At 64.0% G+C, this 26879-nt stretch overlaps 2 protein-coding genes and 1 long non-coding RNA gene across 20 annotated transcripts in view; 2 read left to right on the forward strand and 1 right to left on the reverse strand.

The window, feature by feature from the left end:
• Positions 1 to 4071, forward strand: part of WDR25 (WD repeat domain 25) — a 140767-nt gene extending 136696 nt beyond the window's left edge. For 11 of the 12 annotated variants that reach the window (XM_030319968.2, XM_030319959.2, XM_030319960.2 and 8 more), the window contains 3 exons: positions 235 to 405; positions 2798 to 2938; positions 3576 to 4071. In XM_030319968.2, coding sequence (XP_030175828.1) covers positions 235 to 405; positions 2798 to 2938; positions 3576 to 3797 — 534 coding nt within the window. In that variant the 3' untranslated portion in view covers positions 3798 to 4071. Of the gene's footprint in view, positions 1 to 234; positions 406 to 2159; positions 2279 to 2797; positions 2939 to 3575 lie in introns of all 12 variants that reach the window. The other variant, XM_030319970.2, reaches the window with a different exon arrangement.
• A 3028-nt stretch (positions 4072 to 7099) lies between these two features.
• On the forward strand, positions 7100 to 11069 carry LOC115516870. The gene is made up of 2 exons (XR_003969691.1): positions 7100 to 7189; positions 7794 to 11069. It is a non-coding gene; the product is annotated as an uncharacterized LOC115516870 (long non-coding RNA).
• A 5-nt stretch (positions 11070 to 11074) lies between these two features.
• BEGAIN (brain enriched guanylate kinase associated) overlaps positions 11075 to 26879 on the reverse strand; it is a 29801-nt gene continuing 13996 nt past the window's right edge. For 2 of the 7 annotated variants that reach the window (XM_036064287.1, XM_030319979.2), the window contains exons 2-7: positions 18461 to 18622; positions 17848 to 17914; positions 17531 to 17597; positions 16250 to 16357; positions 14226 to 14309; positions 11075 to 13174 (exon numbers count right to left, since the gene is read on the reverse strand). In XM_036064287.1, the coding sequence (XP_035920180.1) occupies positions 11825 to 13174; positions 14226 to 14309; positions 16250 to 16357; positions 17531 to 17581 (1593 nt within the window). In that variant the 5' untranslated portion in view covers positions 17582 to 17597; positions 17848 to 17914; positions 18461 to 18622 and the 3' untranslated portion in view covers positions 11075 to 11824. Of the gene's footprint in view, positions 13175 to 14225; positions 14310 to 16249; positions 16358 to 17530; positions 18027 to 18460; positions 18623 to 22660; positions 22839 to 26879 lie in introns of those variants that run through there. The other 5 variants (XM_032593461.1, XM_036064286.1, XM_030319982.2 and 2 more) reach the window with 5 other exon arrangements.

Genomic DNA, 26879 nt, shown 5'->3' on the forward strand with positions numbered 1-26879 from the left:
TCCCTGGGTAGCTCATGGATGGTGGCCGTGCGCCAATAGATGTGGGGCAGGCACGTGACAGGGAGGACCGTCTGTGGGGAGGGGCCACGAAGCCAGGCTGCGGGAGGTATCTCCTAGCAGCCCGGCACGGCCCTCGCTAAACCCCATCTGCTGCCTGGGCTCTTGGTGGCCCTCCCCGTGGGTGCCCGCCCTGTACTCGTGGGGCCCACAGCATGACAGATGCATCTCTTGCAGGTGGTGAGAAGCTACAAGGCAACCATCCAGCAGACCTTGGACATCCTCTTCCTCCAGGAAGGCTCTGAGTTTCTGAGCAGCACGGACGCTTCGAGCCGGGACTCTGCTGACCGCACCATTATTGCCTGGGATTTCCGGAGCTCTGCCAAAATCTCCAACCAGATTTTCCACGTGAGAGACCTTATGTGGCATTGCTCTTCAGTTTGCTTCAGCTGTAGGCTGTGTCTAAGTAGCCCTAGGCTGTCTGGGATCCCAGATCACTTCCTGTGGGAGATGGTTCAGCAGGCAGGCTCTTTAGAGATCGTCCAGGTGCCTGAAATCCCTGGGGTGGGGGTAGACAAGGGCAGAAAACAGCACCTCCATACTTCTCCTACGTGTCCCTTGCCCGGCATGGCCACCCCACGGGGGAAGGGTGTGGAGGGGCCCCCCGTCCGGATCGATGGAGGACAGCCACACAGCCCACGCGCTCCTGCCTTCCCTCCACCACCCCATCCAGCCCACACGGGTTTCCGCCCCACCTTTGTTCAGTGCTGTTGGCAGGAACTGTGACTTGGAAGTTCAAGCCGCGACCTGAGGCTAGATCTGGTGTTAAAGTCCTGGATTCACCACTCACAAGCCGGGGACCCTGGGCCCGTTATTTAGCCTTTTTGATTCTTGTTTTCCTCTTAGGAAATTGAGGATGAGAATATATTTACCTCATAGAGTGGTTTTGAGAATTGAAGGAAATAACGCTTATAAAGGATCTAGCACAGTGCCAGACCCAGGAGGATGTGCTCCATAAACGCGTTACCTATTGTCACCATCGCCACCATCGCCATTAACATCGTCACCATCGCTGTCACCACCCTCATCACCACCACTATCATCCCCACCATCACCGTCACCATCCCCACCATCACCGTCATCATCATCACCGTCACCATCACCACCCTCATTACCACCACATTCATCACCATCATCATCATCATCATCACCACCACCACCACCACCACCACCATCACCACCATCATCGCCATTACGATCACCATCACCTTTTAAGACTTCAAATAAGCCGTAGCTAATCTCTTCGGTGCTCCCCCCGCCAAATTAAAAAATATGTGTTAGGCGTACATACGTACCTTCCCCCCATCCCCGCATTTCCTCTTCTCGGAGGGTTCTAGGTGACCCTGCGCACACCAGCCTCCAGACCTTCACTGCAGGGTCCTGGTGCAACCCGGGGAGAAGCACCAGCTCCGGGAGGGGGCTGCGTGGGCGTGTCTGGCCACCCCGGCCTTCCGCATCCAACAGCCCGTGCAGAACAGGCACCCAGGGGAGGTGGATGGGAGTGCCACATGGCAGGCCACTGACCCTCCTACAGACCGCACCCACTCACTTTCTGCGTGGGGAGCAGGTGCTGTGCTCGCAGAGCATGCCGTGGAACTTATTCCCCGGTCAGCGTGGCCCCTGAGCCTCTGAGGGACACAGAGTCTGCAGCTGTGTTCCAGCTGCCCCCGCTTTGCTCTCTGAGGTGGGCTCCTGTAGACAGTGTGGCCTCAGGACAACACTTGGAATAAAGCAAAGGCCAGATGCCGTGGAGAAGGGAGTTGCTAGGGGCGCTTCCATGTCATGCAGCCCGTCAGACAGTGACGGCTCCTTGCCTCGTGCTTTGAACACTTTGCTCACGCCTTTGTCTTCTCCCCGGCCGTCCACCTTCCCAGCTACTGTGCGTGTGGGCCGCGAGGGGGGCCTGGGCCGGGCTGGGGCTTCCCCGAGAGCTCACCGTGGAGGTGGGGCGGGGGCGGGCGGGCGTGCGGACTCCTTTCCTGGCGCTGCGTGGCAAAGTACCGCGGTCGATGGCTTCAAAACGAACACGTTCTCTCTCTCCGTCCTGGAGGCCAGATGTCTGTGATTAGGTTCTCCCTGGGCTGAAATCGAGGTTTTGTCAGGGCGCACTGCTTCTGGAGGCTCGGGGGGAGTCTGCCCCCTCTTCCTCACGCTGGCCTCTTCAGACCCCTGCCACTGTATCTGTGAGTGTGATCGGCCGCCTCCCTTTACAAGGACACACGTGAGTGCACTTAGGGCGGTAATAGAGGACGACGTCCCCACCTCAAGATGCTTGACTTAATTATATCCGCAAAGACACCCCCTCTGCCCTTTTGCCACATAAGGTGACATTCACCGGTCCCGGGAATCCGCTACGTGGATGGGAGTGTGGGGGTCATTTTTCCGTCCACCACTAGGGCCGTGAACCAAGGGGTGCCAGTAAGGGCAGGAAAACAGATTACCCCCCCAGAGCCTCCAGAAGGAACACGGCTCTGCTGACACCTTGATGTTAGCCCAGGGAGACCCATGGCAGACGCCTGACCTCCCGGACTCTAAGAGAATAAATGTGTGTAGTTTTAAGCCACCGAGTTTGTGGCATCTTGTTAAGCAGCCGCAGGAAAGCCGTGCAGACCTCTAAGGCCAGGCCTGGGTGGGGGGGGCCCAAGGCTCCAGGAGCGGGGCGCTGGGTGACGTGTCTGGCGGAGGCAGAAGGCCCAACTGGGGCCTTTTTCCTGCCTCCCTGTGGCCTCACGTCTTTCAGGAGAGATACACCTGCCCCAGCCTCGCCTCGCATCCGCGGGAGCCCGTGTTCCTGGCACAGACCAACGGCAACTACCTGGCCCTCTTTTCCGCCGTGTGGCCCTACCGGATGAGCAGAAGGCGGCGCTACGAAGGACACAAGGTACTCTGTTCCTCTGCCCCGGGTCAAAACGGATCACCGGCCCCAGAGCCTCCTCCAGACGACAGCAGCGGTGGACTTGGGGCCCCGGAGTGCACAGACCTTCTTTCTGGGAGGCTTCTGTTTTCCGTTTCTCAGGTGCCCACGTGCCACGTGGCCTGGTGGTCCCCAAAGGCCCTGGGCCACATCTGGCCCTGCCCCCAGTCCCCAGGGGCTGGGCAGGAAAGATTTTCCCCGACTTGTGGGCTCAATGGGGGCATGTCATGGGGGTGAGGGAGGGAGCACAGGACAGAACAGGGGAGGGGGCCTTTTCTGCATCTGTCCCCTTTCCCCACTGAGGCCTGCCTCACTGGGGCGGAAGGGGCCGGGGACCTGGTGGCTGTTGGTGAGGCCAGGCACCGTCAGCTATGCTGAAGCTGTTCTAGCTGCGTTCCACTAAACTCCATGAGACCAGATCCACGCTGGGACGCCGGCCTTCTGGCAGGAGCTCGGGCCTTGGCCTTGGGGATGCTGGGTGCCCTGCTCCGAGCCTCAGGCCGCTCCTCCACGGAGTGGGCACGGCGCCCCCCCCCCCCCCCCCCGCCTCACGGGCTGCCTTCTGCAGGTAGAAGGCAAGCTCACCCCGTGTTGCTTTCTGCAGGTAGAAGGCTACTCAGTGGGCTGCGAGTGCTCCCCAGACGGTGACCTGCTGGTGACGGGCAGTGCCGACGGCCGAGTCCTGCTGTACAGCTTCCGTACTGCCAGCCGGGCGCGCACGCTGCAAGGGCACGCGCAGGCCTGCGTCGGTACCACCTTCCACCCTGTGCTGCCCTCTGTCCTCGCCACCTGCTCCTGGGAGGGCGACATTAAGATCTGGCACTGAGCCTCCTGGAGCAGAGCCTTCCGGATACCGGCCAGGCCCCGGGCTCCCATTCGTCCCCGGGGGCGGGTGGGGGGTGGTGGTGTGAGTAACCAGTGAGGTCGCCTCTGTGATCGGAGCTGGGTAGAAGGGGCCTCCACCCCCTCTGAGCCTCAGTTTCCTCATCTGTAAAATGGGGACAGAGATCTGTTTGCCTCAGGGTTGTGAGAACTGCATTAGGTGAAAGCACCTGGCGGGTGGCTGCTGATGCTCAATAAACATGAGTGTTTTGCTGTTTCTTAGGGTATTTCAGTGACAGATATGTACGGGCAGCTTCGTGGCACCTTCCCACTCCCAGGCCCTCTGGGGCTTGAGACAGAGACCAGAGGGAGCTTGAGATAGGGCAGCCCCCCTCTGCTGATTCTGACCACGGAGTCCCTGGGGGCCAGGGGCCGTGGGGGGCCACAGGGGGCTCCGGGTCTCAGGCCTGCCCTCAGGAACTCCATGCTGGAACACGACAGTCGTCATCAGTGCCATGGGGCCCAGGCCCCCCCACCCCCACCCCAAGCATGGCCCACAGAGTCCCACTGCCTGGAGGGTGTGTATATTGCTCCAGGGAAGGAGGGAGGTTCCTGAGGAGCCCTGCGGGGTCAGGCTGGCAGGAAGAGCCAGCGCCCTGGGGTCTAGGCAGGTAGGGGAGCCCTAGCACCAAATCCCACAGGCCACTCCAAGAGCCCCAGGATCCACCGAGGGTGACGATGGGAACCGGCAGATATCACAGCTCGGGGCAGGGGCAGGGGCGTCCCTGTGCCTCAGAAGGCTTGCCGGCAGGGGCAGACTGTGAACTGGTGAGGAGGGCATCCCCAGCAGAGGAGTCAGTGAGGAAGGGCAGAGGCCCTGAGGACGAGCCCTGTGGCGGGGAGCCAAGGGAGTAGGGACCACGGGTGCCCAGCTTTGCCTCTCCGGCGCCCGGCTTCTAGGCCGGCTCTGCCGTCGGTGTAGCTGACGCTTCGTGAGTCATCTCTCCTCTCTGAGCCTCAGTCTCCCCATTGTAAAGTGGTGTCGGAACCCCCAGCCTGCAGGCTTGCTGTGTGGCTCCAAGGAGGTCACGTCCGTGGTAGGTGTCCATACACTGGGGGTTCCATTCCCTGGAAGGGGACTGGGCAGATTGGGAAGGGCATCTGGAGCTTGCAGAGGGCTGGTGCATAAATAGGTTTATTTCAGGTGTCTAACTTGCTCAGGGGTCCATGAATCGGGCCTTCCAGGCGGAGGGAAGGACAGTGCAGAGGCCCTGAGGTAAGTCTGATCCTGAGGTCCGACTCCTTTTCTAGCCTTCTCCCTGCCCCCACTGCCCCGCGCCGCATTCAGCGCAGAGCCCCCGGCAGGCAGTGGGTGTTGAGCGGATTCAGCACCTGTTGTGCCTGAGCTGGGATTCAGGGGAGGCCGGGGCTGAGAGTGGGGCAGGAGCTGGGGAGCTCACGATCTTTCAGGGTGGTGAAGAAGTGAACCCCCGAGCTCATGCAGGACGCAGGGTCCCAGTGACTGTCTGCTCCCAGGCTCAGCTTTTTAGGCTCAGGAATGGCTGATCTGGTGAAAAGAAAGATAATCACAGCCCATGCTCAGAGGGCCTGTCCCCTGCAGAAGTGGAACCCCTTGTGGGGTACTGTCCCTGGCCTGAGCAGAGCAGTGGGGGGAGTGGAGGCTGATCTTATGTCCATTCAGATCCTTGTGCAGGTGATAGACGGTCCTCCCTCACCCCTCATGTGGCTGCCCCACTGAGCCTCTCGCCCACCCTCTTTCTCACCGCCCACCCTCTAAATAAGTTCCCCTGCTCAGTGTGGGAAGCCCAGTGATCTTAGAAGCCTGCCCTCGGGTCACTTTCTCTGTGAAATGAAGCCTTCCTGTATCACTCGCATCGCTGATGGGCTAATGACTCCCTCCACTGTGCTCTCATGGCATGGTGCCTCAGGACCTTTGCTCCCGCTGTCCCCTCTGCTGGGTCACTACTTCCCCCAGCACCCCCCCCCCCCGGATCCCTGCCTTTCTCCTGCTGTGGGCCTTCAGGGAGCCTCCCCTGATCTCTGTGTCTAACATGCTCCAGTCATTCTCGGTCCTTTCCCCAGAGTGCTTAGCTCTGTCTGCTGTCGTCCCCCCTTCCCCACAACACGGGTATGTGCAGTGGAATGTAAACTTCACGGGGTTCGCTGCCTGCTCCCTGCTGCGCACCTGGCCCCGGTCCACAGTGGGCATTCTATGAATGACTGCAGGTGTGGCCTGTTGGCAGGACACAGGCTTTGGGGTCAGACGGATGTAGACTTAAACCCTGCCATCGCCTTTCATTGTGTGGCTGCAGAAAGTGCTGAGCCGCCTGGTGCCTCAGTTTCCCCTTCTATGAAATGAGAATTGGTAGTACCCAGCTTGTGAGGATTAATGAGGCCAGGTCTGGATAGCTCTTGGCGGGGCCTGTATGCAGGAGGCACTCAGGAAATGGCAGCAGGGAGTCTTAGTATCAGTAATAATATTAATATTAGTATCCGTCCACCACTTGACGCAGGAGTGGAGCCAGTTTAGACCAGAGGGTGCGGTTTGGCCCCATTCTCAGACCTCGTCACGGCAGGCCAAGGACCGCTGGGTCCAGCCCTCTGGGCCTCGGCCTGGGCCCGGTTCCCTCTCCTTGCAGAAGCCCCCAGCAAGAGGCTGCTTCCTGCCTCTGTTCCCACTTGACAAGGGTCAGGGAAGGACTCTGGTTGGCTGTCACACGCCCACCGGGACCAGGGGTCCTTGGCCAGGCATAGCTCTCATTACGGGCTGGAGGGGAGAGTGGCGGGACCACTGCAGGCGAGTTCCTAAGGGTGTGTCTCCCCAGATCCAGCCTGAACAGGCCGTCCTCCGCATGCACCTGTCAAATGAACGAGTGGTGTGTGAATGAATCCGGACGCAGGCCACGAGGCAAGGCTATATTTGTCTGCGGTGCAGGGGGGGCCTGGCTTTGCCAGAGCGCCTCTCCTCTGCCTGTGCCACCCCCACTGCCCACGGTCCAGCCCCGGATCCTGGAGCCCAGATGTCCTGCTTCCCAGCGCAGCCTGAACTGGGCGCTTCTCTGCCTTCCTTGTGTGGAGTATCTTCTGAGTGAGAAATTCAGCACATAGTTTTCTGATTGCTTTCCCCACTGGGATATGTTATTATTACCAATTTTTTTTTTTTTTGATGTTTGTTTATGTTGAGACAGAGAGAGAGAGAGAGAGAGCAGGGGAGGGGCAGAGAGAAGAAGGAAGAGAATCCCAGGCAGGCTCCACGATACCAGCACAGAACCTGACGCGGGGCTCGAACTCATGACGACGAGATCATGACCTGAGCCGGAACCAAGAGTGGGACGCTTAACTGAGCTATCCAGGCACCTGTACCACTTTTTAAATGTGAGCGTTGTTTACAGACTATATTAAATCAGGCTTTGGTGTGAGTGCTGGTGTGGCCATAGGATGACCTCTCTGTCCAGCAGCTGCCCGGCCCCTCTCGTGTGCTGAGCACACACCCCGGCTGCCCGCAGCCCCGTGGGGTTTAGGGCCGGGAGACCGACTCGGGCCCCAAGCCCATCACTCTTCTCTTGGGATGTTGGTAGGCGCTCTGCTTCTCTGAGCCTCAGTTTCCTCATCTGTAAAGTGGGCCTGTAGGAACAAGCAGGGGAGAAAATGCAGAGGAAAGGGCTTGTAGATCACTACCCTCTCAACTTCCCTTGGGGCAAACACCACCCGCGTCTCTGTCTGAGATGTCGGTTTCTTTTCTATGCTGCTCACCTTGAGCCAGCCGAAGCTCTGATCCCCCTGGAGCAGGGGCTCATCCAGGGCTCCCCACGAGGGCTGTTTCTTGGTGCTCTCCTCTGTGGACCCGATTCCTCCACTCCGCACCCTGGGGGTGCCAGCTGGCTGCCAGCCCCTCCCTTTTGTAGGTTCTTTTATTGGGAACAATGGCAAGTGTACTCCGTGCCTTCATCTGTCTTTTTCCTAATGCTTTCTTCCAAAGCGCACCCTTAAAGGCTCACTCCGATCCTGTGCAAGGTGTTGGGGAGTTCATCACTTGCAACTTTAAAATAAGGGAGCGGCTAAATTTAGAAAATGTGGAGCGGGAATGAGAAAGCAGTGTGGGCTGTCCCCTCCACCCACCTTCCCGGGCTCCGTGCCTACCTTTACCCTCACCTACAAATCTGAGCTGCAGATCTGAAGCCTCCGTGGGAGAACGGTTTCATCTTGGGGTGCCAGCCCGTGGCTGAGTGTGCTGCCAGGCGTGGCCGTGACTTTGTCCAGTGGAGTGGACGCTCCAACCCCCCCCCCCGCCAGGTGGCCCGACCCTGCTGTCCGGCTGAGAAAACTGACGCTCAGAGGACAGTCTGAAGTCTGTGCCCCGTCCCTCTCGTGGAGCCCACCACCAGCTTAGCCTGTGCCTCCCCGTGCACGGGGACAGCCAACTGTCACGAGGACCCCTGGGAGTCTCATCAGTGTCCCTAGGCTCCAGAAGGGGAAAGTGGCCCAAGGGCACATGGCCAGCGAGTGGCAGAGCCCTGCCCTGTGCTGCCCTGGTTACAGGTGGAGCGGTGTGCTGGGATTGGTAGGAGGGTGGTGGGTGCACAGGTGAGGGCCTCGCTGAGGACGGGGTCGGATTCCGAGTGGAGGGGGAGGGTGACTGGTGGAGGACGGAGCCCCACACCATGGCCTGGCTCGCTGCCTGGGTACTTGGGACTAAGGAAGTAGAGGGCGAGGCCGCATCACAGCCCGGAAGTCCCCATCTAGCAGAACATCTGTCCGAGGACATCTGGAGGGAAACTGGTGGTCCCCAGGCTGAGCCCTCAGGGAGGTGCATGGAGGCACTGAGCCGTTTCTGGAACCCCCCAGCTATCACAAGTCTGTTCCCTTTGCCTGAAATGCCTGATGAACTCCTATTCATCCTTCAGCACCCAGCATGAGCCTCCTCCTGACTGCTTGCTTTCTTCCTTCCAGAGCTGTAGGGACCTTCGCCTCTCTGGATGGCCCTGTGCTCTTGAAGCCTTGAGCCTAGTGTCATGCCATCTGCCTCCCCCCCAGCCTCTGACCCCTGTGGGCAGAGCAAGGTCCCTGTGGCCAGCACAGGGCTGGCCGGCTGGCCCCATCATCAGGAGGAGGAGGGAAGCACCAAGTCCCCACCCAGCAGGTTCTGAGAGAGTCACTGGCCAGAGCCAGTGGTAAGTCCCAGCGTCCTGATGAGCTGGTTTTGATCTGGGGGGGCTTGGAGGGAAACCAAGTTTTCCCACCTCAGCCCCACAAAAGTGGTTTGGGACTGCTTTACATAGCATCCCATGCTGGCCCCGTGGTGTCCGCCTGACCCTGCTGCTCAGAGTCATGTGACGGAGTTCTAGATACCCCACCCCCACTCTGTGTGGCCTGGTCAGCCTACCCCTGCAGGCTTCCTGGCTCTGAGGCCAAAGAAGTCACTGTCCTCACCCAGCCCTGAGCAGGGCCCCCTGGGAACAAGGCCTCCTTGGAGCCCGGGCTGTGGCTGGCTTTGGAGGCCATGGCAGGACAGCTCTGTGAGATCTGGAGGCCACCTACAGGGGGCTGCGAGCTCCGAGGTGACGGTGTGGGGGCTAAAGCACCGACTCTGAGAAGGCCCTTGGCCCGGGGATCCCCAGCCCTGATACCAGGGCCAAGACCCTGAGGAGCTGGAGCCAGGCGGGCTCGTAGCACTTAGAGGTGGGAATACCGAGGCGAGAAAGAGGCACGGGGGCCGACCAGGCTTGGGATCCCCTCTGGGAGCACCCCTGAGTGGCCGCTGGGTGCCAGGGGCCTCGTGTTTCTCCCTGCACCCTCCCTGTTGCCCCCAGCCCGTTCGGGGTCGTCTCCTATCTGCGCACAAGGAAACCGGGCCCCAGAGGGGAGCTGACCCCTGAGCCTCTCACAGGCTCCCCAGCTCGAGGAGACTGCTTCTTGGGGCACATCTCCTGGGGAGCACAGTTGGGCTGGCCCTGGGCTCTCCCACAGAGGCAGGTCAAACGCAGGGATGCTGGGAGCCACCGCTGATGCCCACGCTCCTGGGGTCGCCTGGCAAGAGGCAGACCCACCCCCGATTTACACGGAGCTGGGTGAGCCAGGGAACTTCAAAGCCTGCACCCGGACCCGGCTGGTCTCCAGGGGGAGGGCCCCCGCCCTTGGAAAAGGCAGACATAAAGCCCCGTGAGGAGCGGCCTCCACCCTAGGCCTTGCAGAACCCCACAAGTAGATTCTCAAGGACGTCGAGGAGCGTGCGTCTGAGGTCACCAGGCTTGTGAGGAAATGAGGCAGCAAGGGCAGGAATCGAGAGAAAACACACGACGGAGTGCCAGACCCAGTCTGAACCAGCGATGCCCACATGTTTAAGGCAATAAAAGGCGAGCTAGAAAATAATCTCCAGGGAATAGGAAACTATTGAAGCAGCAGTGGAGATTTGTAAAACAAGCAAACAGAACATCTAGGAATAGAAAAAGGACAAACACTCAAAACTCAGTGGCTGTGTTTGGCGGCCACACGGACGATGCAGAGAGAAGTTAGTGAAATGGAACACAAGCCCCGCGGGCTGAGCTCGGGGTGGGGTGGGGGGGCCCAGAAGCGGGACCCACAGGAGAGAGGGCAGCACGCATGAAGCGTGCAGTGAGGGGGACTTCCAGGGGTCTAAGGCAGTCCCCGGAAGAGCGAGGAAACAAAATTTAAACAAAAGTTGAGAATCTTCCAGAACCATCCCACGGATACAAGACTCCAGGTGAATTCCCAAGAAGGGTAAATCCGCGACCAGACACACCTCGGGGGGAGCTGCAGAAAACCAAAGGGAAGATCTTAAGCGGCCAGAGAGCAGGAGGACGGAGTACCGTCAATGAGCAGCTCCCCACGGGCGGACCGGCTGACGGGCGTCCCCACACCCACACCCGCAGGAGGCCGGGGGCAAGGCATCTCCATCACCACATGCTGGGAAAAGAGACCCCGGCTACCTCCCTCCCCTGTGAGAACACCCTTCAAAATGGGGCAAAACGGAAAAGAGCGAGCGATCCTGTCCCTCGCAGAGCTGTGCCAAGGGAAGTCCCCAGGCAGGAAGCTCCCGGCAGAAGCCAAATCTGAGATGCAAGAAAGGACAAGGGGGCAGAAATACGTGGGAGAGTGGACAGGGACGTCTGAGAAAGGGCCATAAGAGCGCCCAGCTGCTGCACAGGACTCTGGGGCGGGTGGGGACAAGGCAGGGGGCACCCAGGGTCACGCGTCCCTGCGGTCAAAAGGCAGCAGAATAAACCACCTGAAGCCACGTTCTTTCCACTGATGTCTTTTATTAATGAACGAAAGTACAGTACTAACCGAGACAGGGCATGCATCGCAGACAACGGGAGAGCAAGCCACAGAAACTGGGGGTCCGAGGGCCTCATTACGTCTGAGGTAGAGCGAGGTGGTGCCGGGGAGCGGGACGCTGGGGGACGAGCACCGGCCCCACTCGGGACTACGGACCACAGGAGAGCTGGGGCGGTGTGTCGGTCACACGGCGAAAACAGTTTAGAAACATTCCACATCCCCCCCACCCGGTCCACCTCCCCTCTTCGCGGACAGAGCTACGGGCTCCCCTTGTCACTGGCTCGCTGGGGTGTCTCCACAGGACACCGTCCTTCCCCTCCCAGGGGCAGGCCCCGCTGTCCTCCCCCCAAAAATAAAGGAGCTTTGTGTTGAAAACGCCAAGGCTGCCGTCCAGGGAGCTGGAGGCCAAGTGCGTTAAGAAAGACCCTTTTTCTCTATAAAAATAGTTTCACTTTATAAAAGGGGGGGATGCTCATCTCGGGTGGGGAAGGATGTTGGTGTGTGAAAAACGTTCCACCGTGGTGGGGCTGGGGTGGACAGGATGGTGGGGGAGGGGTCCTCCGCTCAGGCTCAACTGGGTCGGGTGGAAGAGAGGGTCCCGGTTGGCAGGGACTGGGGAGGACGGGTGTCTAGGGGGGAGGCGAGCTGTGCCCTCGGGGCCCGGGGGTGGGGGGGTGGGCGGGGGCCCCCTGGCCGCGGCCTGCAGGCAGGCGCTCAGTTGAGCAAGGTTCCGTAGAGCTGGGCTTTCGTGAGGCTGTCCTTGCGGCTGAGCCCCGAGCCACCAGTCCGCGGGAAGGCCGGCTGGGGGCTGAGGCGGGCAGCGGGGTGCATCTCCGGGGAGGCCTCCATGGAGCTGGGCTCCAAGGAGTCCCTGGAACTGTGGGGGCTGTGCTCGGGCTCGGGACTGCCGCCCGCCCCGCACAGCTGCACCCCGAGCCTCTCCGCATCCCCCTGGCTGGGCGCATAGCCGGGCAGCGGGTCGGCCGCGCGGCCCGGGCTCAGGCTCAGGTCGCCGCCGGCCCGGAGGAAGCGGGGCTCCGCCAGGTGGCCCTGGGAGAGGTCGTCACCCTCCGAGAAGCTGTCGGCCTTGTAGGTGGCATAGAGGGGGCTGGCGCGGCCCTCGGCCTTCTTGCCCGGGCTGCCCCCACTGCCGTAGTAGCGTTCAGAGAAGCTGCAGGGCGAGGCGCGGCCGGCGGCGGTGGCCGGGTAGGAGTAGGCACCGATGTCCTCCACGCTCAGGGGCCGCCACTGGCCCCGCGCGTCCTCCCCGGGGAGCCGGGCCGTCCCCGGCTTGGCCCGCAGGCTCCACAGGTTTGGGGGCATCAGGGCCTGCTGGGGGCCCGGGGAGGCCGGGAAGCGGAAGGACTCGGCGGGGTACGGCGACATGGTCCGCGCAAACCCCGGGGCCACCTCGGCCTCCAGTGGCGCTGCCACGCTGGCCGTGGCCTTGGCGAAGCGCGGGCTGCCCTCGTAGGCGGCGGCCGGCGGCTTGCGGTCGAAGAGCTCGTCGCGGCTGTTCAGGTAGATGGCCTGCTGCGAGGCGGTGAGCGTGCTGGCCTGGGCGTGCTCCTTCTCCTCCGACGTGGCGCTGAAGCTGGAGTAGGAGCTGGACGTGGGCAGCGAGCCCGCGTAGCCCGGGAAGGCCTCGTGCCGGAAGCCCGCGGGGAAGGCGGCCGCCTCGGCCTCCTCCTCCTCCTCGGCCGCGCTGTCGGTGGAGTTCTGGGCCCGCAGGAAGCCCACGTCGGTCACGGGCGCGTCCACGCTGGGCCGCCGGGTGCGCCGCCGCTCCTCGGGGCAGTAGAGGGCCGTGTCGCTGCAGTAGATGTCCCCCTTGTAGGGGGGCCGCGGGCCCGGCTTCTCCCCGCCATCCCGGAAGGGCAGGTCGCGGGCTGAGGCGTCAGACAGGCGGGAGGACAGGCTGGCGGGGTCGGGCTTCTCCAGCACCTTGGCGATGACGCAGGTGGGGACGCTGTCGGCGTAGGCGGGGTGGCAGAGTGGGGAGGGCAGGCCGCAGCTGTGCTTCTCCAGGTGCAGGCTCACACGTTCCTGGAAGTCGGAGGGCAGCTGGAACGGGTCAGGGGGGAGGAGGGGAAGGTGGGGATGGGGGGGGGGTGGGCAGTCAGCCCGGCACCTGCAGCCGTGACCCTGAGCAACAGGCGTGCAGACCAAGAGGGACCCGCCCAGGGCCTCTCAAATTGCCTCGGCTAGAGCCAGGGCCCAGGACTCTGCATTTCACAAGCTCCTGAGCCTCGCCCAAGGAGCACCCCCCTCCACTTGCCCAGGCCACACGAACTGGGCTCCAGCGCGCCTGGAGGGTGGACCCAGGGTCTGACGCGGGCCCTTCTCGGGGCTACAGCCCCCCTCATCTCCTTCCACTGAGGGGCTGGCTCTCCCAGCCCCAAGGTCTGTCGGGGGCACCCCTGCCGGGTCATGAGGCCTCTGCCAGACTCAGAAACAGATGCAACACAGATTGAGGGCCAGGGCCAGGTGCCCAGCGGTTTCTGCACGAGCACCTGGTGCCGTGTAGGGACGTCCTGCTACTGTTTGATCTATTTTGTGAGTGTCTTAGGCATGGCCCAGGCCCAGGGAGGAGGGGACATGGACCGAGGCCTGGGTGAGGGCAGCGTGCGGAGGTGGGGGCGGCCTGGCAGGGGTGAGGGGCCACGGGCCAACTTGGCTTGGGGCATCAGGGAGCCCTGTGGCCTCGGCCGAGTCACTGCACTGCGAAGCCAGCTTTCTCGCCTCTGCAAGTGGGCACTGGAATTGTGCCCAAACCGAACCACGGGGTTTCTGTGAGGCTCACACAGGGCCCCTCTGCCCCCATCAGCGCTCAGCGGACAGGGGTCTTGGAGCAGGGACAATGAGCAGCCCCCAGAGGAAAGCAACGGGAACGGGCAGGCTGTCCCGACTGGGGGCGGGCGGGCAGCCCGCCCCTCCTCCGGATCCAGAAAGGCCAGGATACCTGCAGGGGCGAGGAGGGACGGGGGAGCTCAGGCTCACCCGGCGCCTGCCCTCGTCAAGGGCGAGAAGTGGCCTTGGGGTGGGACCTGTAGGAAAGGAGCCCGAAGCAGTCCTGGGGGCGGGGGTGGCCTAGCTGGGGCGGGGCTCACGTTACCTCGGACACCTTATGGACCCTGCCGTACGTCTGGCTGCACTGCAGCAGCTGGGCCGCTAGATTGCAGTCCTTCCTATAGAGCTCCTACAAGACAAGAGAAGGCGTTCGGTGCAGGTTCGCCCCTGGCCGAGCTCCCTGCCGCCCGGCGCCCGGCGGCCAACACGGAGACCAGGTGGGGGGGGGGGGGGAACCCTCTCTGGGACTCACGCCCTCGCCTGCAGAATGGGGGCCTCGGTTCTGACCTGGAGCTGCCGCTGCCCCGGGTGGGAGCCTCCCACAAGGGCTGGGGGGGGGGCAGTGGTGGAGGAAGGGCCTCCATCGGCCCCTGAGCTCTCAGGGGGGCTCCCTGTTCCCCCACCGCGTGGAGAGTGCCAGCGTGGAATGATAAGGAATGTGCCTGCGGCCCCTGGCTCCCCACGTGCCAGACTTGCTCTACGCCCCACCCACCCCCATCCTTAAAGTGTGGCCTGCTTCCAGGGGTGGCTGCGGGGCCAGGCGAGGGTCAGGGCATGCTGGGGCAGAGGGCCTGTGCGACCCAGGGTCCGGGCAGGGACCGGCTCAGCCTGCTGAGCTGAAAACAGATGCAAACAGTAGGACTCGAGGGGATTCGGTTTCATCTTTGGTAAATCTCTGTTGCATGTGCCTGTGGTTGGGTCTCTCGCTGCCGCCCCCACCCGGGGACCCTCCGCGAGGAGGGCTCCGACAGTGAGGGGTCTGGGGTCCACCAACGGGCCCTCAGATCCGCCGGCTCCCACAGTCTCCGCTCAGCCGGGACCAGGTGCCCTGCCGCTCAGACAAGCCGCCCAACCCCCACCCGTTCCTGGAGGTTCCCCCGCCTCCACCACCTGTGCCAAGGCTTGCGTCCCCAACTTGGCCCGCAAAGTGGAGAGGACCTGGGTCCCCAGACTCCTCAACGTCTCCTTGAGGGGCACAGTTGGCTGACAGCTGAGGTCCCTGGCCTCAGAGGGCTGTGAGCGCTGCCCGGCCGGCCAGATCTACCTCCGCATCACTGCTGGGCCGCTGGGCCTCCACTCTCCTCATCTGCCTGCACTCCTGGACGATCTCACCCCACCTGGGGCTTTGAACCGCAGGCATATGCTGATCTCTGCCCTAAACTCCAGACCCCGCCATCTGGCTGCCTCTCGGGCAGGCCCTTCAGCCGTCCAGGGCCTCCTCCATCCCCTGCTCAAGAACCTTCAGTGGCTCCCTACTTCATTGAGAATGAAACCCAGACTCCTAGAGGAGCCTACACACTGTGGCCTCCTGTTCACTCTCTGACCTCGGACCCTGGGCCCCTGCCTGTGTCCGGGGGCCCCATCTACTGTTCCTGCGGGCCCACCTCTGCCACTCCGGTTCTTCCTGCCAGGTGCCCGTGGCCCGCTCTCTGGCCTTTTTCAGGTGTTGACGTAGCAGCCCCTTCCAGAAGCACCCTGACTCCCTAGCACTGTCACCTACGTGACTTTTCTCTGCGGCATTTAGCACTTTTACCAACCGCATGGTTTGCGTATCCGTCTTATTTTCTGCCTTCCCCACTCAGGGGTAAACTCCATGCGGGCAGGGAGTTTTTTTTGGCCCGTGTCATTCGCACCATATTCTCGGAGCCTAGGGGGGCCTGGCAAGAGGCAGACACTCATCAGGGAATGTGTGGTCAGCTGTCACGCGTCCCTGGAGCATGGCTGGGCCCATCCCACGGGGCCCGCGCAATCAGGGCGGCCACATGGCTCTGATGCCCACTGGGGCCGGCCGGGGCAGGAGTCCTAAGTGAGCATGCCCCAAACTTGGGGTCAGGCAGCGCCGCCTCAAATGGGATACTATGGCCCAGGGGTCGCTACCACAAGCCCTGTTTCCTTCCCGCGGAGGAGGGTCTTCCTGGATACCCTCCAGGCAGCGGATGTCTGGCGAGGCAGCCCGTCCTTCCCCCACCGCCCAGGCACTCCTTCCACCGCCCCTGCGCCAGCCCCTCAAGCCTGGAGGCCACAGCACCGGGGCCTGGGCCCCCAGAGTCACAGTGGCCCGACACTCACATTGTCCTCCGACAGCTTGTCGATGGTCACCTTGGCCTCCAGCAGGTGGCTGTTGAGGGCAACAATCTCGTGGCTCAGCGCTCGCTTCTCTTCCTCATAGTGCTGGCCCTGGGGCGAGCGGAGGGTGGGGGAAGGAGCCGGTCGGTGGCCAGCCAAGGCCTGAGCCTCAAGCCCCTAGACCTCTCGGGTGCCCTCTTGCAGTAAATAATGATGAGGTGTTTGCAAGGCCAAGGAAGGTGGGGGGGTAAGAACACAGAGCAGCAGGTTCAAGTCCACCTGCGCTGCATCACCGACAAGCCAGACGGCCCCGGGCAAGTCACTGCCTCCCTGGGTCTCTTGCTCATCCCGCCAAGGGGACAGCAACGCCCTGCTTCCCAGGAGCCCGTGGGGAGGATGGCTTGCGCTCTGCACAGAGCCTGGCCCCCGTCCCTGCCCTCCCCTCCTCGAACCCATCCAGTTTCAGCCTCCAACTGAGGCTCAGAAGGGCAAGGGCCCTCGTCCAGGGCCCCGAGGAGAGCTGGCCCAGCCTCCAGGTCTGCCCGTCTCCACTCTGCCAGCAGTCTACGACAGGCAGGTGCTCAACACCCATTTGTGACTTTCAGAAAAAAACCAGCTCGTGACCAGACTAGAAAGAGAGGAAGCTCCTATCTGAGGGAGGGGAGATGCCAGAACTGGGCTGGCCCCTCCCTGACGCCGGCCCCGCCAGACCCGGAGGCCTCCACCACCGTCCCAGCTCCTAACGGATCTCGACAGCCAGATCAACATACAGAAGCTGCAGCACTTCGGGGGGCTGCCTGCGGTGGCCGTGAGTGTTTCCAGGAGGGTCTCTGCCCGTGCTGGGGCGGGACACTGTCTCATTTATTCCTCACAGGAAGACGGGGCGTCCCCATGAGGGTACAGTCGGGCTCCAACATCCTTCTGCTCCCCCAGGTCTGGGCCTCCGGGCTGACCCTTAAGGCAGGGTCAACGTCCATGGCGCACGTCCTCCGTCCCACAGCCCTACTTCACACCTCCGGGTCGGGTACTTGCAATGTGCCGCGAAGGCTCAGGGGGCAGCTGGGAACCCCGTGACTTGCTAGTCCTGAGAGCACCTCCCCCCCCCCCCGTCCGCCCCCATTCACTGCAGAGAGGGGCGCGACCGACCCAGCCCCCGCGGTGGGAGGGGCAGGCCAGGAAACCCGGCCTGTGACCCAGCTCCCGCACACGCAAGGGCACAGGCAGCTAGGCCGGTGGGCACGCCACCAGGGCTCCGGGATGGGAGTGCGGGGGTGGCGGCCTCACCATGCGGTACAGCTTGTCCTCTAGCTCCTGGTTGATCCGCTGCAGCGCCATGTAATTGCTCTGAATCCTGGAACAGGAGACAGTGGGGTCACCGCGGTGCCAGGCCTGACTCTCCCGCGACCCCCTTACAGCCACACAGCCTGCTGAGCAGGGCCGGGCTGGACGCGGGCCCCCGGAGCCCACCCACTGGTCCCACCCTGGGCTACTCGCTCCTCTCCACGCGGCAAAAGGCATCTGATTAGAGCTAGCTTGTAGAGGCCTTTCCTGGGCCAGGGTCAAGGACCCACTGCAGATGAGAAGGCAAGGCCTGTACTCACAAGTGACTTTGTCCGGTCCTTGCTCGGAGCCAGTACTCACATTTAAACACGATTCTTGCAAGCCTGGCTAAGGGATTTACATTCAACAGCAGGTTAGCAGGGAAGAGGCTGACGGCTGGCCACTCCACGGGCCCTAGACGGAGCGCTAGAGACACACGGTGGCTAAAACACGGCTCCCCCTGGAGGACGGGGAGGGCAGAAGCCGCTGCTGGGTGGGAAACAGGGGCTCCGTGTGTTCCCTACTGCCACTCAACGCAACGGTCCCTAAACACTGGTTCACGTCCTTTTCCTGTCAGAGACCCAGGGGATGGTGGCCAGGGCCCCGGTGGGCCAGGAGGGGTCTGGAGATGGCTGCGTGTGCCATGCTGCTGCCCCACCGAGAATACATGAGAAGGAATGAACAGAGGATGAAGGGGCGCCTGGGAAGGGCCTGTCCTGGCAGTAGCTAGACCCAGGGTCACGTCCCGCCTGACTCGGCTGCGCTGGGCACGAAGCGGGACTGAGCCTCGGCCTCCACATCTGCGAACGGGGTCGACGGCTCAGGAGGGGGCGGGGCTCCTCTGGCGGCGGATCCCGGGGCCCCGCCCCGCGCGCCCGGCCCCGCCCCCCGTACCTGCGCAGCTTCTCCGTGACCTTCTCGAGCTCCTCCTGCGCGCGCCGCAGCTCGATCTCCAGGTAGTGGCGCGTGGAGTCGAACTCGGTCTCGAGCTTCTCGAGCTTGTGCGTGGTGTAGGACAGCCGCTTGCGCAGCTCGCCCTTCTGCTCCTGCAGCGCGCTGCAACGACACGCGGCGGCGGGCCGGGCCGCGGCGCTGAGCGCGGGAAACGGAGCCCGAGCGGGCCAGCCGCGGCGCCGTGGGGGCGCACCGTGCGCGCCCGGCCGCTTAACACACGCGAGTGCGCGCGCACGCGGACGCGCGCGCGCACGCCTCGGACCCTTCCCCCGGCGGCAGGCGGCCCCTCGGGGGCCAGAGACGCGGTCTGGCCCTCGGCCGCAAGTAAGTCAGTCCCTGGCGCAGTCACCCTGGAGGAGAGACGCAGGCCCCCGAACCTGGAGAGTGTTTGGGGCGGCTAAAGGACCCTGGTTTGAGGAGCGCTCATCGGGCCCCCGAGGCTCTCTGACTCCGAGCCGACCCCTGGACGGCACAGCTTGCAAGGTCCCCCCCACCCCCCCTTCTGCGCCTCCACAGCGCCGGGTGGGGAAGCTCTGAGGTCCCGCGGCGGAAGTGCCACCCCGTAGACCGGGCCTCCCTACCCCAAATTGGCTGTGTGACCTCTAGGCCTGGGAGAGGATGGGGCCGTGAGCCCCGTGCCCAGGCAGCCTCCGCCACAGTGGCCAGCTAGCTGCACACGGCGGCGGACAGTCTGCAAAGCCCTGGCCTGCCCCAGGTCCCCCTTCCTCCGGGAAGCCTCCCAGAGCCTCGGCCCCAGCTCTTGAGGCTCTGTTTTCTCCACAGACTTCGTGGGCTCCCCCAGGACGCCAGGACGCTGAGCCCCCAGCCCCAGGAAACGGAGACGCGGGAGGATCGCCCACGGACCGCACGCCGTCCGCTCCACAGTTGGGCAAAAGGCAGGAGGGGGAAGTCTGGGGCGTGGCCGTGAGCTCCACGGGGGCAGGGGCCACACCCTCCTGTGGGCAGCCTCCCAGCTCCAGAGCCGGTAGGTACTCCTGAACACACGCCGACCTGGTGCACGCTTCCCTTTACAGGCTGGGCACACGGATGCGGGCAGCTGGGGACAAGGCCTCAGCGTTAATAGTGGGGCCAAGAGGGCTGCTTTCCTGCAGGCAAAGGGGCTGCGGGGGGCGGGGTGCGTTCTGCTGGGAGTCCCCCACCGGCCGAGCTGGGACCCCAGCGCTGTTCGGTGCTCTGGGCATGCGCTTTTCCCTGTCACCCCCTTGGGACTTCAGTGACAAGGAAGCCGGGGGCGGTGCAGCCCGTAGAGGGGCAGGCCCGCCTGGCATCACGGCATGGGCGGGGGTCTGCGGGCACACAGACTTGCTGCTGGTCCCCGCCCCCCAGGCTGCCCGCTATCCTTCCGTTCAGGCCTCAGCTGCCCCCTGGAAAGAGGGGACTGCCCCCATCTTAAATTCTGCCCAGAGAGGTGCCCAGGTCTGAGGCGGGTGCCGAGCGGGCCCGCGGTTTGCCCGGGAAGAGCAGTGCCCGCTCCAGACCGCTGCGCAGGCCTGGGAGGGAGTCCCCAGACGTCACCCTGGAAACCTGGACTGTGCCCGGGCTTGGGAACCCTGACCCTGCCCGGGGGTGCGGTGGAACCTCGGGCAAGAGCCTGTGTTCTCCCGACCTCTGAGACCCACATCGGAGCGAGGGGAACTGGGGGCAGGCAGGAGGCTTCCTCGTTCAGCCTCGGGGCTCCGTGTACGAAGCCATTCATGTTACCACGGGCGCACGCCCAGCAAATCTTGATGAAACGTTCCTGGATCCCTGCCCAGGTCGAATTCTTTAAATAAATAAAAATAAAGAGTTGCCTATGTGTTGAGAACCTCAGTGGAGAGTGGGGCAGGCCCTCACAGGGGTCAATCTCTAGGGAGGCTGCAGACGGTCAGTCAAGGAGAGAGCCCTGAGGCACAGTGCCCGCGGCTGCCCACGCAAGTCTAGCCACCTCCTCCAGGCAGCACGCCTGCCTGCACCACCCCGAGCACCCCGCAGCTACAGATCCCAGATTGTCCTCAACCCCTGCCCCAGCCTTTCTCCCCAGTGGGGGTGGCGGGCTCTCTGGGGACTCTCCCATGTCATCCGGGCCCCCTGCAGGCACAGTGTCCGGGGAGGGGGTGGGGCAGTAGCCCCTGAAATCAGCTGTCCTGCGGGGGGACTGCCGATCTGCCCACAGGCCTCTGTCACAGGGTACAGGTGGGGTCTGCACCCTCGGGAAGAGGTGGGAGCATCGCCATCCACTCTCGTGTCCACCTCAGTGGCCACCCGTCCCCGCCACCCAGAGCCAGTGACCGTCCCTCCCTCGCCGTGGCCACCCACCTGCCGCCACAGCACGAACCCTGCCGTCACGCAGATTGCCCACTCCTGATGTGACCCAGCCACACGTGCACCCCTACCAGACCCTCTTTCCTTCCCCCTCCGGCCCCGCCCCGCCCTGCTCCTGGCCCCTCAAAGCAGCGAGTAGGACAAACGTCCCCACCCCGCAGAGCCTACGGTCTGGAGGGAGGCACGCAGTGAACACGGAGCAGGTTCCTCGACGAGGCGAGCGCGTGACAGGGCTGTGACGTGGGTCCCCGCCCAAGGCCTCCCCCTCAGCAGACAAGCCCTTCACCAGCTGGCCTGCTCGAGCCTCGCCTCCCCCTTGGCCCCCGCTGGCCTTCCGGACATGCTGGGGCGGCTCTGTCCCACTGACCCTCACCCGTCCCTGAGCCCTACCCTGGCCAAGCCCGGGTCCCCCAGCGCCCCGGCCCCTGGCTCCCGCCCCTCCTTGCCCCCGGACACACCTCTGACCCCGAAGTCACAGCAGACGCCCAGACCCGCCACCGGAGCCACCACGCCTCCCCCCGTCTCTGCCACTCTGGCTCTGTTGAGTCTGCAGACAACTTGGCTTTGCCCGGGCTGACGGTCAGGGCCCTGGTCGGCACCCAGCTCCTCCCTGCACCTCTCAGGCTGAATTTCCTCCCTGCCAGGCCACACGGGGGGCTCCCCCGCCCCCCGCATCCAGCCGTCCACCGGCCTCTCCGCCCCGTGGCCCACCTCACGCACGGTGCGTTCAACGCTGACCCTCCCTGCCCTCTGTGTTCCCCACCCCCAAGAAGGGCATAGCCACCCTCAGTCCCCAGTCAGACTCCGAGAAGCCACAGTGACCCCTCCTTGCCCCTTGCGCCTCACAGCTGGTCACCCAAGTCCCGGTGATCAGCTACTCAGAAGCTTTGGACACGTCCCCTCCTCAGCCTGGTCCAGAAAGGTGCCGGGCCGGGCGTCCCGGGTCTGCGGCCACCTGGGTGGTACCACTGCCTTCCCCTCCCGGGACACTGACCCGAGCCCTGCCTGCCCTCCACCTCGGTCTCCGTGGCTGTAAAACAGGGATGTGTGCACCCACCCAGGGGGCGCTCGGGCTGTCCCTGTGGTCCGTGCGCTACCCCGGGTCATCAGATGCCAGAGGCGAGTACCATGTGGGTGCGCGGCTTCCAGGCTACTGGGAATCTGGGGGGTTGCTCGGGGCCCCGGGGTTCAGTAGCCCCTGCTTCCCCCTGAGCACGAAGCTGGCTTAGGGGGCCCTGGCATCTGGAAGCAGCCCCGTAGCAGGTGCACGGGGAGGGTGTGGAAGTCCTTTGTGATCAGACCAGCCAGTGCCATGCCCCCCGGGGAAGGGCCACCCCTCCCAGGTTGGGAGCTCAGGAAACCCTACTCAGACTGGAGCCTGGCGAGGCCCCCTCGCTTTGACCTGCAAGTCGGCGAATTAGATCAGGACGTGGGGGTGTGGGTGGCTGAGTGGGGGGCTCCTGCTTCCTCCTGGCCCACGGGGAGCCCCTGGGAGTGCTTTCTGGCCTCTCAGGGAGGAACGACGGGGGCGCTCGGGGCAGGCCTCCTCCGCGGCGCAGTCCCGGCCTGCCTTCCACCAGGAGCCCTCCTGGACCCTCGGGGGAGACTTGAGCCCAAGGACAGAGCCCTTGGCTGGGGCAGGGGGTGTGGGATGGGGGGGCGTCGAGGGCCTCGCCTCTGAGATGGGTGGCACGGGATGGTGTGGTGAGGATGTGCGCGTTCCCCTTCTGTCTCGGGCGGGTGGACGCAGACATGGGAGGGACGTCTGGGGACAGACGCGGAGACACCAAGGAACCGGGGAGACAACAGGTATGTTACCTGTCCCAGAGCGAGGGCGAGGACCTGGCCAGTCGGCCCTGCAGGATGCGGGGCTGCCCGAGGCACGAGGGCACCCAGGGGCTGCGCAGCCTGTAGGCGAAGAGGACAGAGCCGCTCAGCGCGGGGGCGGGGGCCACGCCAGGCCCACCGTGGGCACAGACACAGAGAGATGTGGAGCCCGCCCCCGCCCACACCGGACAGGAACGCTCCTTATTGGCAGCAAGGTGTCAGGGCAGGGGTGCGGGAACCAGCGTGGGGGCGCCCAGCCCGCGTAACTGCCGGCCCCTGGGCTGCCTGAGCTCGGCGGTGGCACCGTGTGCCGCCAGTGGCAGGGTCCCCGTCTGCGAGCCCGCCTCAAGGTCTCAGCTTCAGAGGAGAGTCGTGGGGGGGCAGGGGCCCTACCGCTCTGGGCTCCCATCTGGCAGGACCCACTGGTTGGAGGCCCTAGGAGGCAAGGACGGGAGGGACAGTGTGATGCCCGTCGCTGCTGGGACACTGCGATGGGCTCGTGTGTGGACAGGGGAGGCGCATCTCAGAGGCTGAGGGACCCGGCAGAAGTTAGGGGTCCAGGGCAGGGCCCACCTCACCGTCCCTGGGACCCCTTGTCACCCCACTCTGCCCGTGGCCTGTCTGGATCTGGCAGTGGGGGGACTGGAGGGGAACAGAATCCGCTGGGTGGGTGTGAGAGGGGGGGACCCAGGTCTGCCTGGCCCTGCTGGGGTAGCACCCGGCTGGGGGCCACTGGAGAGTCATCAGAGCCCCCGCCAAGGCTGCTTGGGAGCCTCCCCCCAGTGCAGTCTCTCCAGGGACGCCCTGGTGGCCTTGCGGGCCCCAGAGCCAAAGCGGACATCTGATCATAGGAAGCAGCCCCAGAAATCAGGCTCCAAAAAAATGCTTAGAGACACGGGGGTTAAGAGAATGCGCGGTATAATCCCATTTAAAAATATCTGTAGACCGATATCCACAGGAAGCAAGGTAGGGAAAGACATGTTAACGGCGTTACAGGTGGGTGGTGGGATTCTGGGTAATTTGAAAATTTTCTTCTATATTTTCCCAGATTTGTCACCTTTTCTATGGTGAGGATGAAAAAGCAGAAAAGAATTTACTAAGGATAAAATTTTGCAAACCGCCCCCCCCCCAAAAAAGGTTTTAAGCGCCGACTTGACGGGCTGAGGTGGACGCGTGGGGGGGAAGCTCGCGGCCCCGGGCTGTGCTCTGCGCACCGGTCACCGCTTCCGTGAGCCCCCGTTTCCTCATCTGTAAGATGGGCTGCCCTTGGCCCCGTCTCCTGAGCTGCGGAGGAGGGGCGGCGGGCAGGGCGCTGGCTTGGTCTCTGGGTGGACGGGACCCTGAAATTCCAGCCCCAGCCTCTGCCCTTCGCCAACAACCCCCATGCTGCTGAGTGAGCAGAGCAGGGCAGGACGGGCCAGCGCCCCGGAGAGCACCCAGAAACCGCCGGTCTGCGGTTGGGAAAACGGGAGTCCAGAGAGGCTAAGCAGGTCTCCCAAGACGGCACAGCCAGTCTGGGCCGTGGGTGAGATAAACAGCCCCCGCTGGCCTCTCCTGGGGCCGCCACCCCTCCTGGGCACCTGTGCGAAAGAACAGCAGTGGGGAGCGGGGCGCCGGGCCTGCGGCAGGACGGCCATCCCTGCCCACGGGCCTGCCAAGGAGAGATGGCAGAAGAGGCCGTTAGCTGTCTCCCACTCGGCTCTCCTGGCCGGCCGGCGGCTGTCAACAGGGCCAGTGACTGCCCCCGGCGGGAGCCCGTACGGCAGAGCCTCGGCCCCAGGGATGACCAGACACGGTGTCACCCCTAGCTGGGCACACGAGGCCACCTTCCCAGCCTCGCTGGCAGAAGGGCCTGGTGACCGCCGGGCCAACAGACGGACAGAGAGCTGGCCCCGGCTGCTGGAGCCGACCTGCCTTGCCGATCCTGGGCTCCCCTCGGGGCTGCGGGTGTCCTCACGTGGGGAACAGCTGCCCCTGCCCCTGTGTGTCTCTCAAGACGAGATGGGCCCGGGGGGCAACCTGGACCCTGGGCGGGGGCAGCTGGGAAGGGCAGGACGTTAGCGATGGCTGCCTGCTCTCCCAGGGAGCGGCTGACTCGGGGAGCTGGTGGCGAAGGGTGGCCGGGCCAGCTTTGCGGGGCCGTGGGCACTTCTCCCACCTCGTCTCAGTCTGGGAGGGACGCCGCCATCACCCCCACCGTACAGATGCGGATGGCTGCGGGCACCCGTGTCTGCCTCTGACCTGGTCCAGGGTGGAGGGAGGGGGAGGAAGGGGGCCAGGGCCGTGCCTGGCCACACCTGAGCCCCGCACACCAGGCCCTTCCTCCTCTCCATTCCTGTCTGATTCCCCCAGATGTGGCCACCCTCACACCTACAGTCCCGGCAGCTGTCCCCGGGAACGTCCTTGCTTCCCTTCCCTGAGTCCCCAGGTCCCCGTCAGGCTCAGACTGCCCCTCCTCTATCACTCAGGGCCGCCTGGGGCCCTGGCCCGGGCTCTTTGCCCTCTCTGTTCCCCTTGATGTCTGTGGCACCGTGGGCCGCGCTGGGCATGGGGGGAGGGGCACAAGAGCTCCGGGAGCCCTGGGGTGCCAGGAGAAAACCCTTCCCTGCTCCACGGCGCTGACAAGGTTACGCGGTCAGGTGCGCCGTGGTGGGCCGGTGACACCCGTCCCTGGTGGGCCGAGGCCTATGGTGGGGAGGTGGGGCCGGGCGGGAGGTTGATGGAGGATGCGCCTCGGCTGCGTGAGTCATGGCCTTGCCAGCTCCCGGATGCCATGAGCCTTTGGGTCCCCGTGTCCCCGCGGCACGCCCTTCCCCCCCACCAGGACAGCCTGTCTTCTGGGCTCGGAGAGCTCAGGCCCCACCCAGCAGTCACGCTCCAGCAGCACCAAGCAGTTCACATGCTGTAGGCAGCTTCTCATCTTGGTGACTTTGTCCCCGTGTCCCCTCTGCCAGGATCGCGCTGACTCCCTCCCGCTCTGGTTTAACTCCTCCATACCCGGGGCCTGGTGGCGGGGACCCCGACACCCCGGCCGCCCCAGCTGGCCCCGGGGCAGGGATCGGTCGTGGCCAAGCGCCCGTCTCGGGCGTCACAGAGGCTGAGTCGGCTTCCTGCGTGTCACCAAGCAGTGGTGCCTGGGGCCTCCCGCTCCGCCCGTGCCCCCTGCGTTCCCACCTCCCCCCAGCAGCCAGATGGCTCATCAGGAGACCTGGCTACACCACGTGCTGCCTCTGGTCAAACTCCCCCATGATCATGCGCCCCAAGTCCCGGCCCCGTGCCCCCAGAGTCACCACTGCCCGGCCCCTGGCTCACCTTGGCCAAGCATCGGCCTAAGCCCTCCCTGCCTGCCTCAGGGCCTTGGTCCTTGCTGGTCCCTCGGCCAGAGACATTCTCTCCCAGCTCTTTCCAGGCCCACCCCTCCTCTGCCTCAGGCCCCTGCGCCCTGGGACAGCCTGCCCTCCCCGCTCTGCCTGGTTCCCAAGGGGGCAGCGACCTGGGTACCTGTCTGCTACTCTGCGGGACTAGCCTCCCTTGCTCGCCCTTTCCCAGAGAGGCCTCCCGTCGGCTCCTTGGGACCCCCGTGTGAAACTCGGGACTCGCCCCGCACGGACTCCGGGGCGGCTCCTTGGGACCCGCGGGATGTGGGTGTCCCACGTGGACACCGGGGCGAGTCCCCGAAGGAGGCTTTGTGCACGCGCCTTCCACGGGAGAAGCCAGAGATGATCCCTACGGGACCCCGTGTCCCCTCTCCCACCTCGGAGACCCTCATGTGCCCCGGCCCCTGCCGTGTTCAGCGGCCACCACTTTTCTGCCTGTCACAGAAGAGCCTTTCCTCTGTTCCTCTTGACCTCGATGGTCGCCTTGCCAATTCCACCCTCCCCGTCCTAGGGGGAGCCCACCCTGGCCGGATCAGCCAGCACCCCCAGAGCCTCCCGGGGGCCCACCCTGCCCCAGTGCATGCATCTAGTCCCAGGCCACCCCACAGACTGTAAGGGAGGTGCGCACTATGCCCATTTTACAGATGGGGAAACTGAGATTCATGAAAATCAAGGCACGGGGTACCTCTGAGGTCACACAGCCCTGCTGGGGTTCAATGCCAGGTCAACTGTTCTTTCCCCAATGTTGAGATGACAGATTTTAATGCAAACTGCAGAACTTTATATTTTTCATCGAACCACCTCTGCTACAGTGTGGTCACGACTGGGCGCAG

Source organism: Lynx canadensis, chromosome B3 (assembly GCF_007474595.2).
Source record: "Lynx canadensis isolate LIC74 chromosome B3, mLynCan4.pri.v2, whole genome shotgun sequence".
Lineage (NCBI taxonomy): Eukaryota > Metazoa > Chordata > Mammalia > Carnivora > Felidae > Lynx > Lynx canadensis.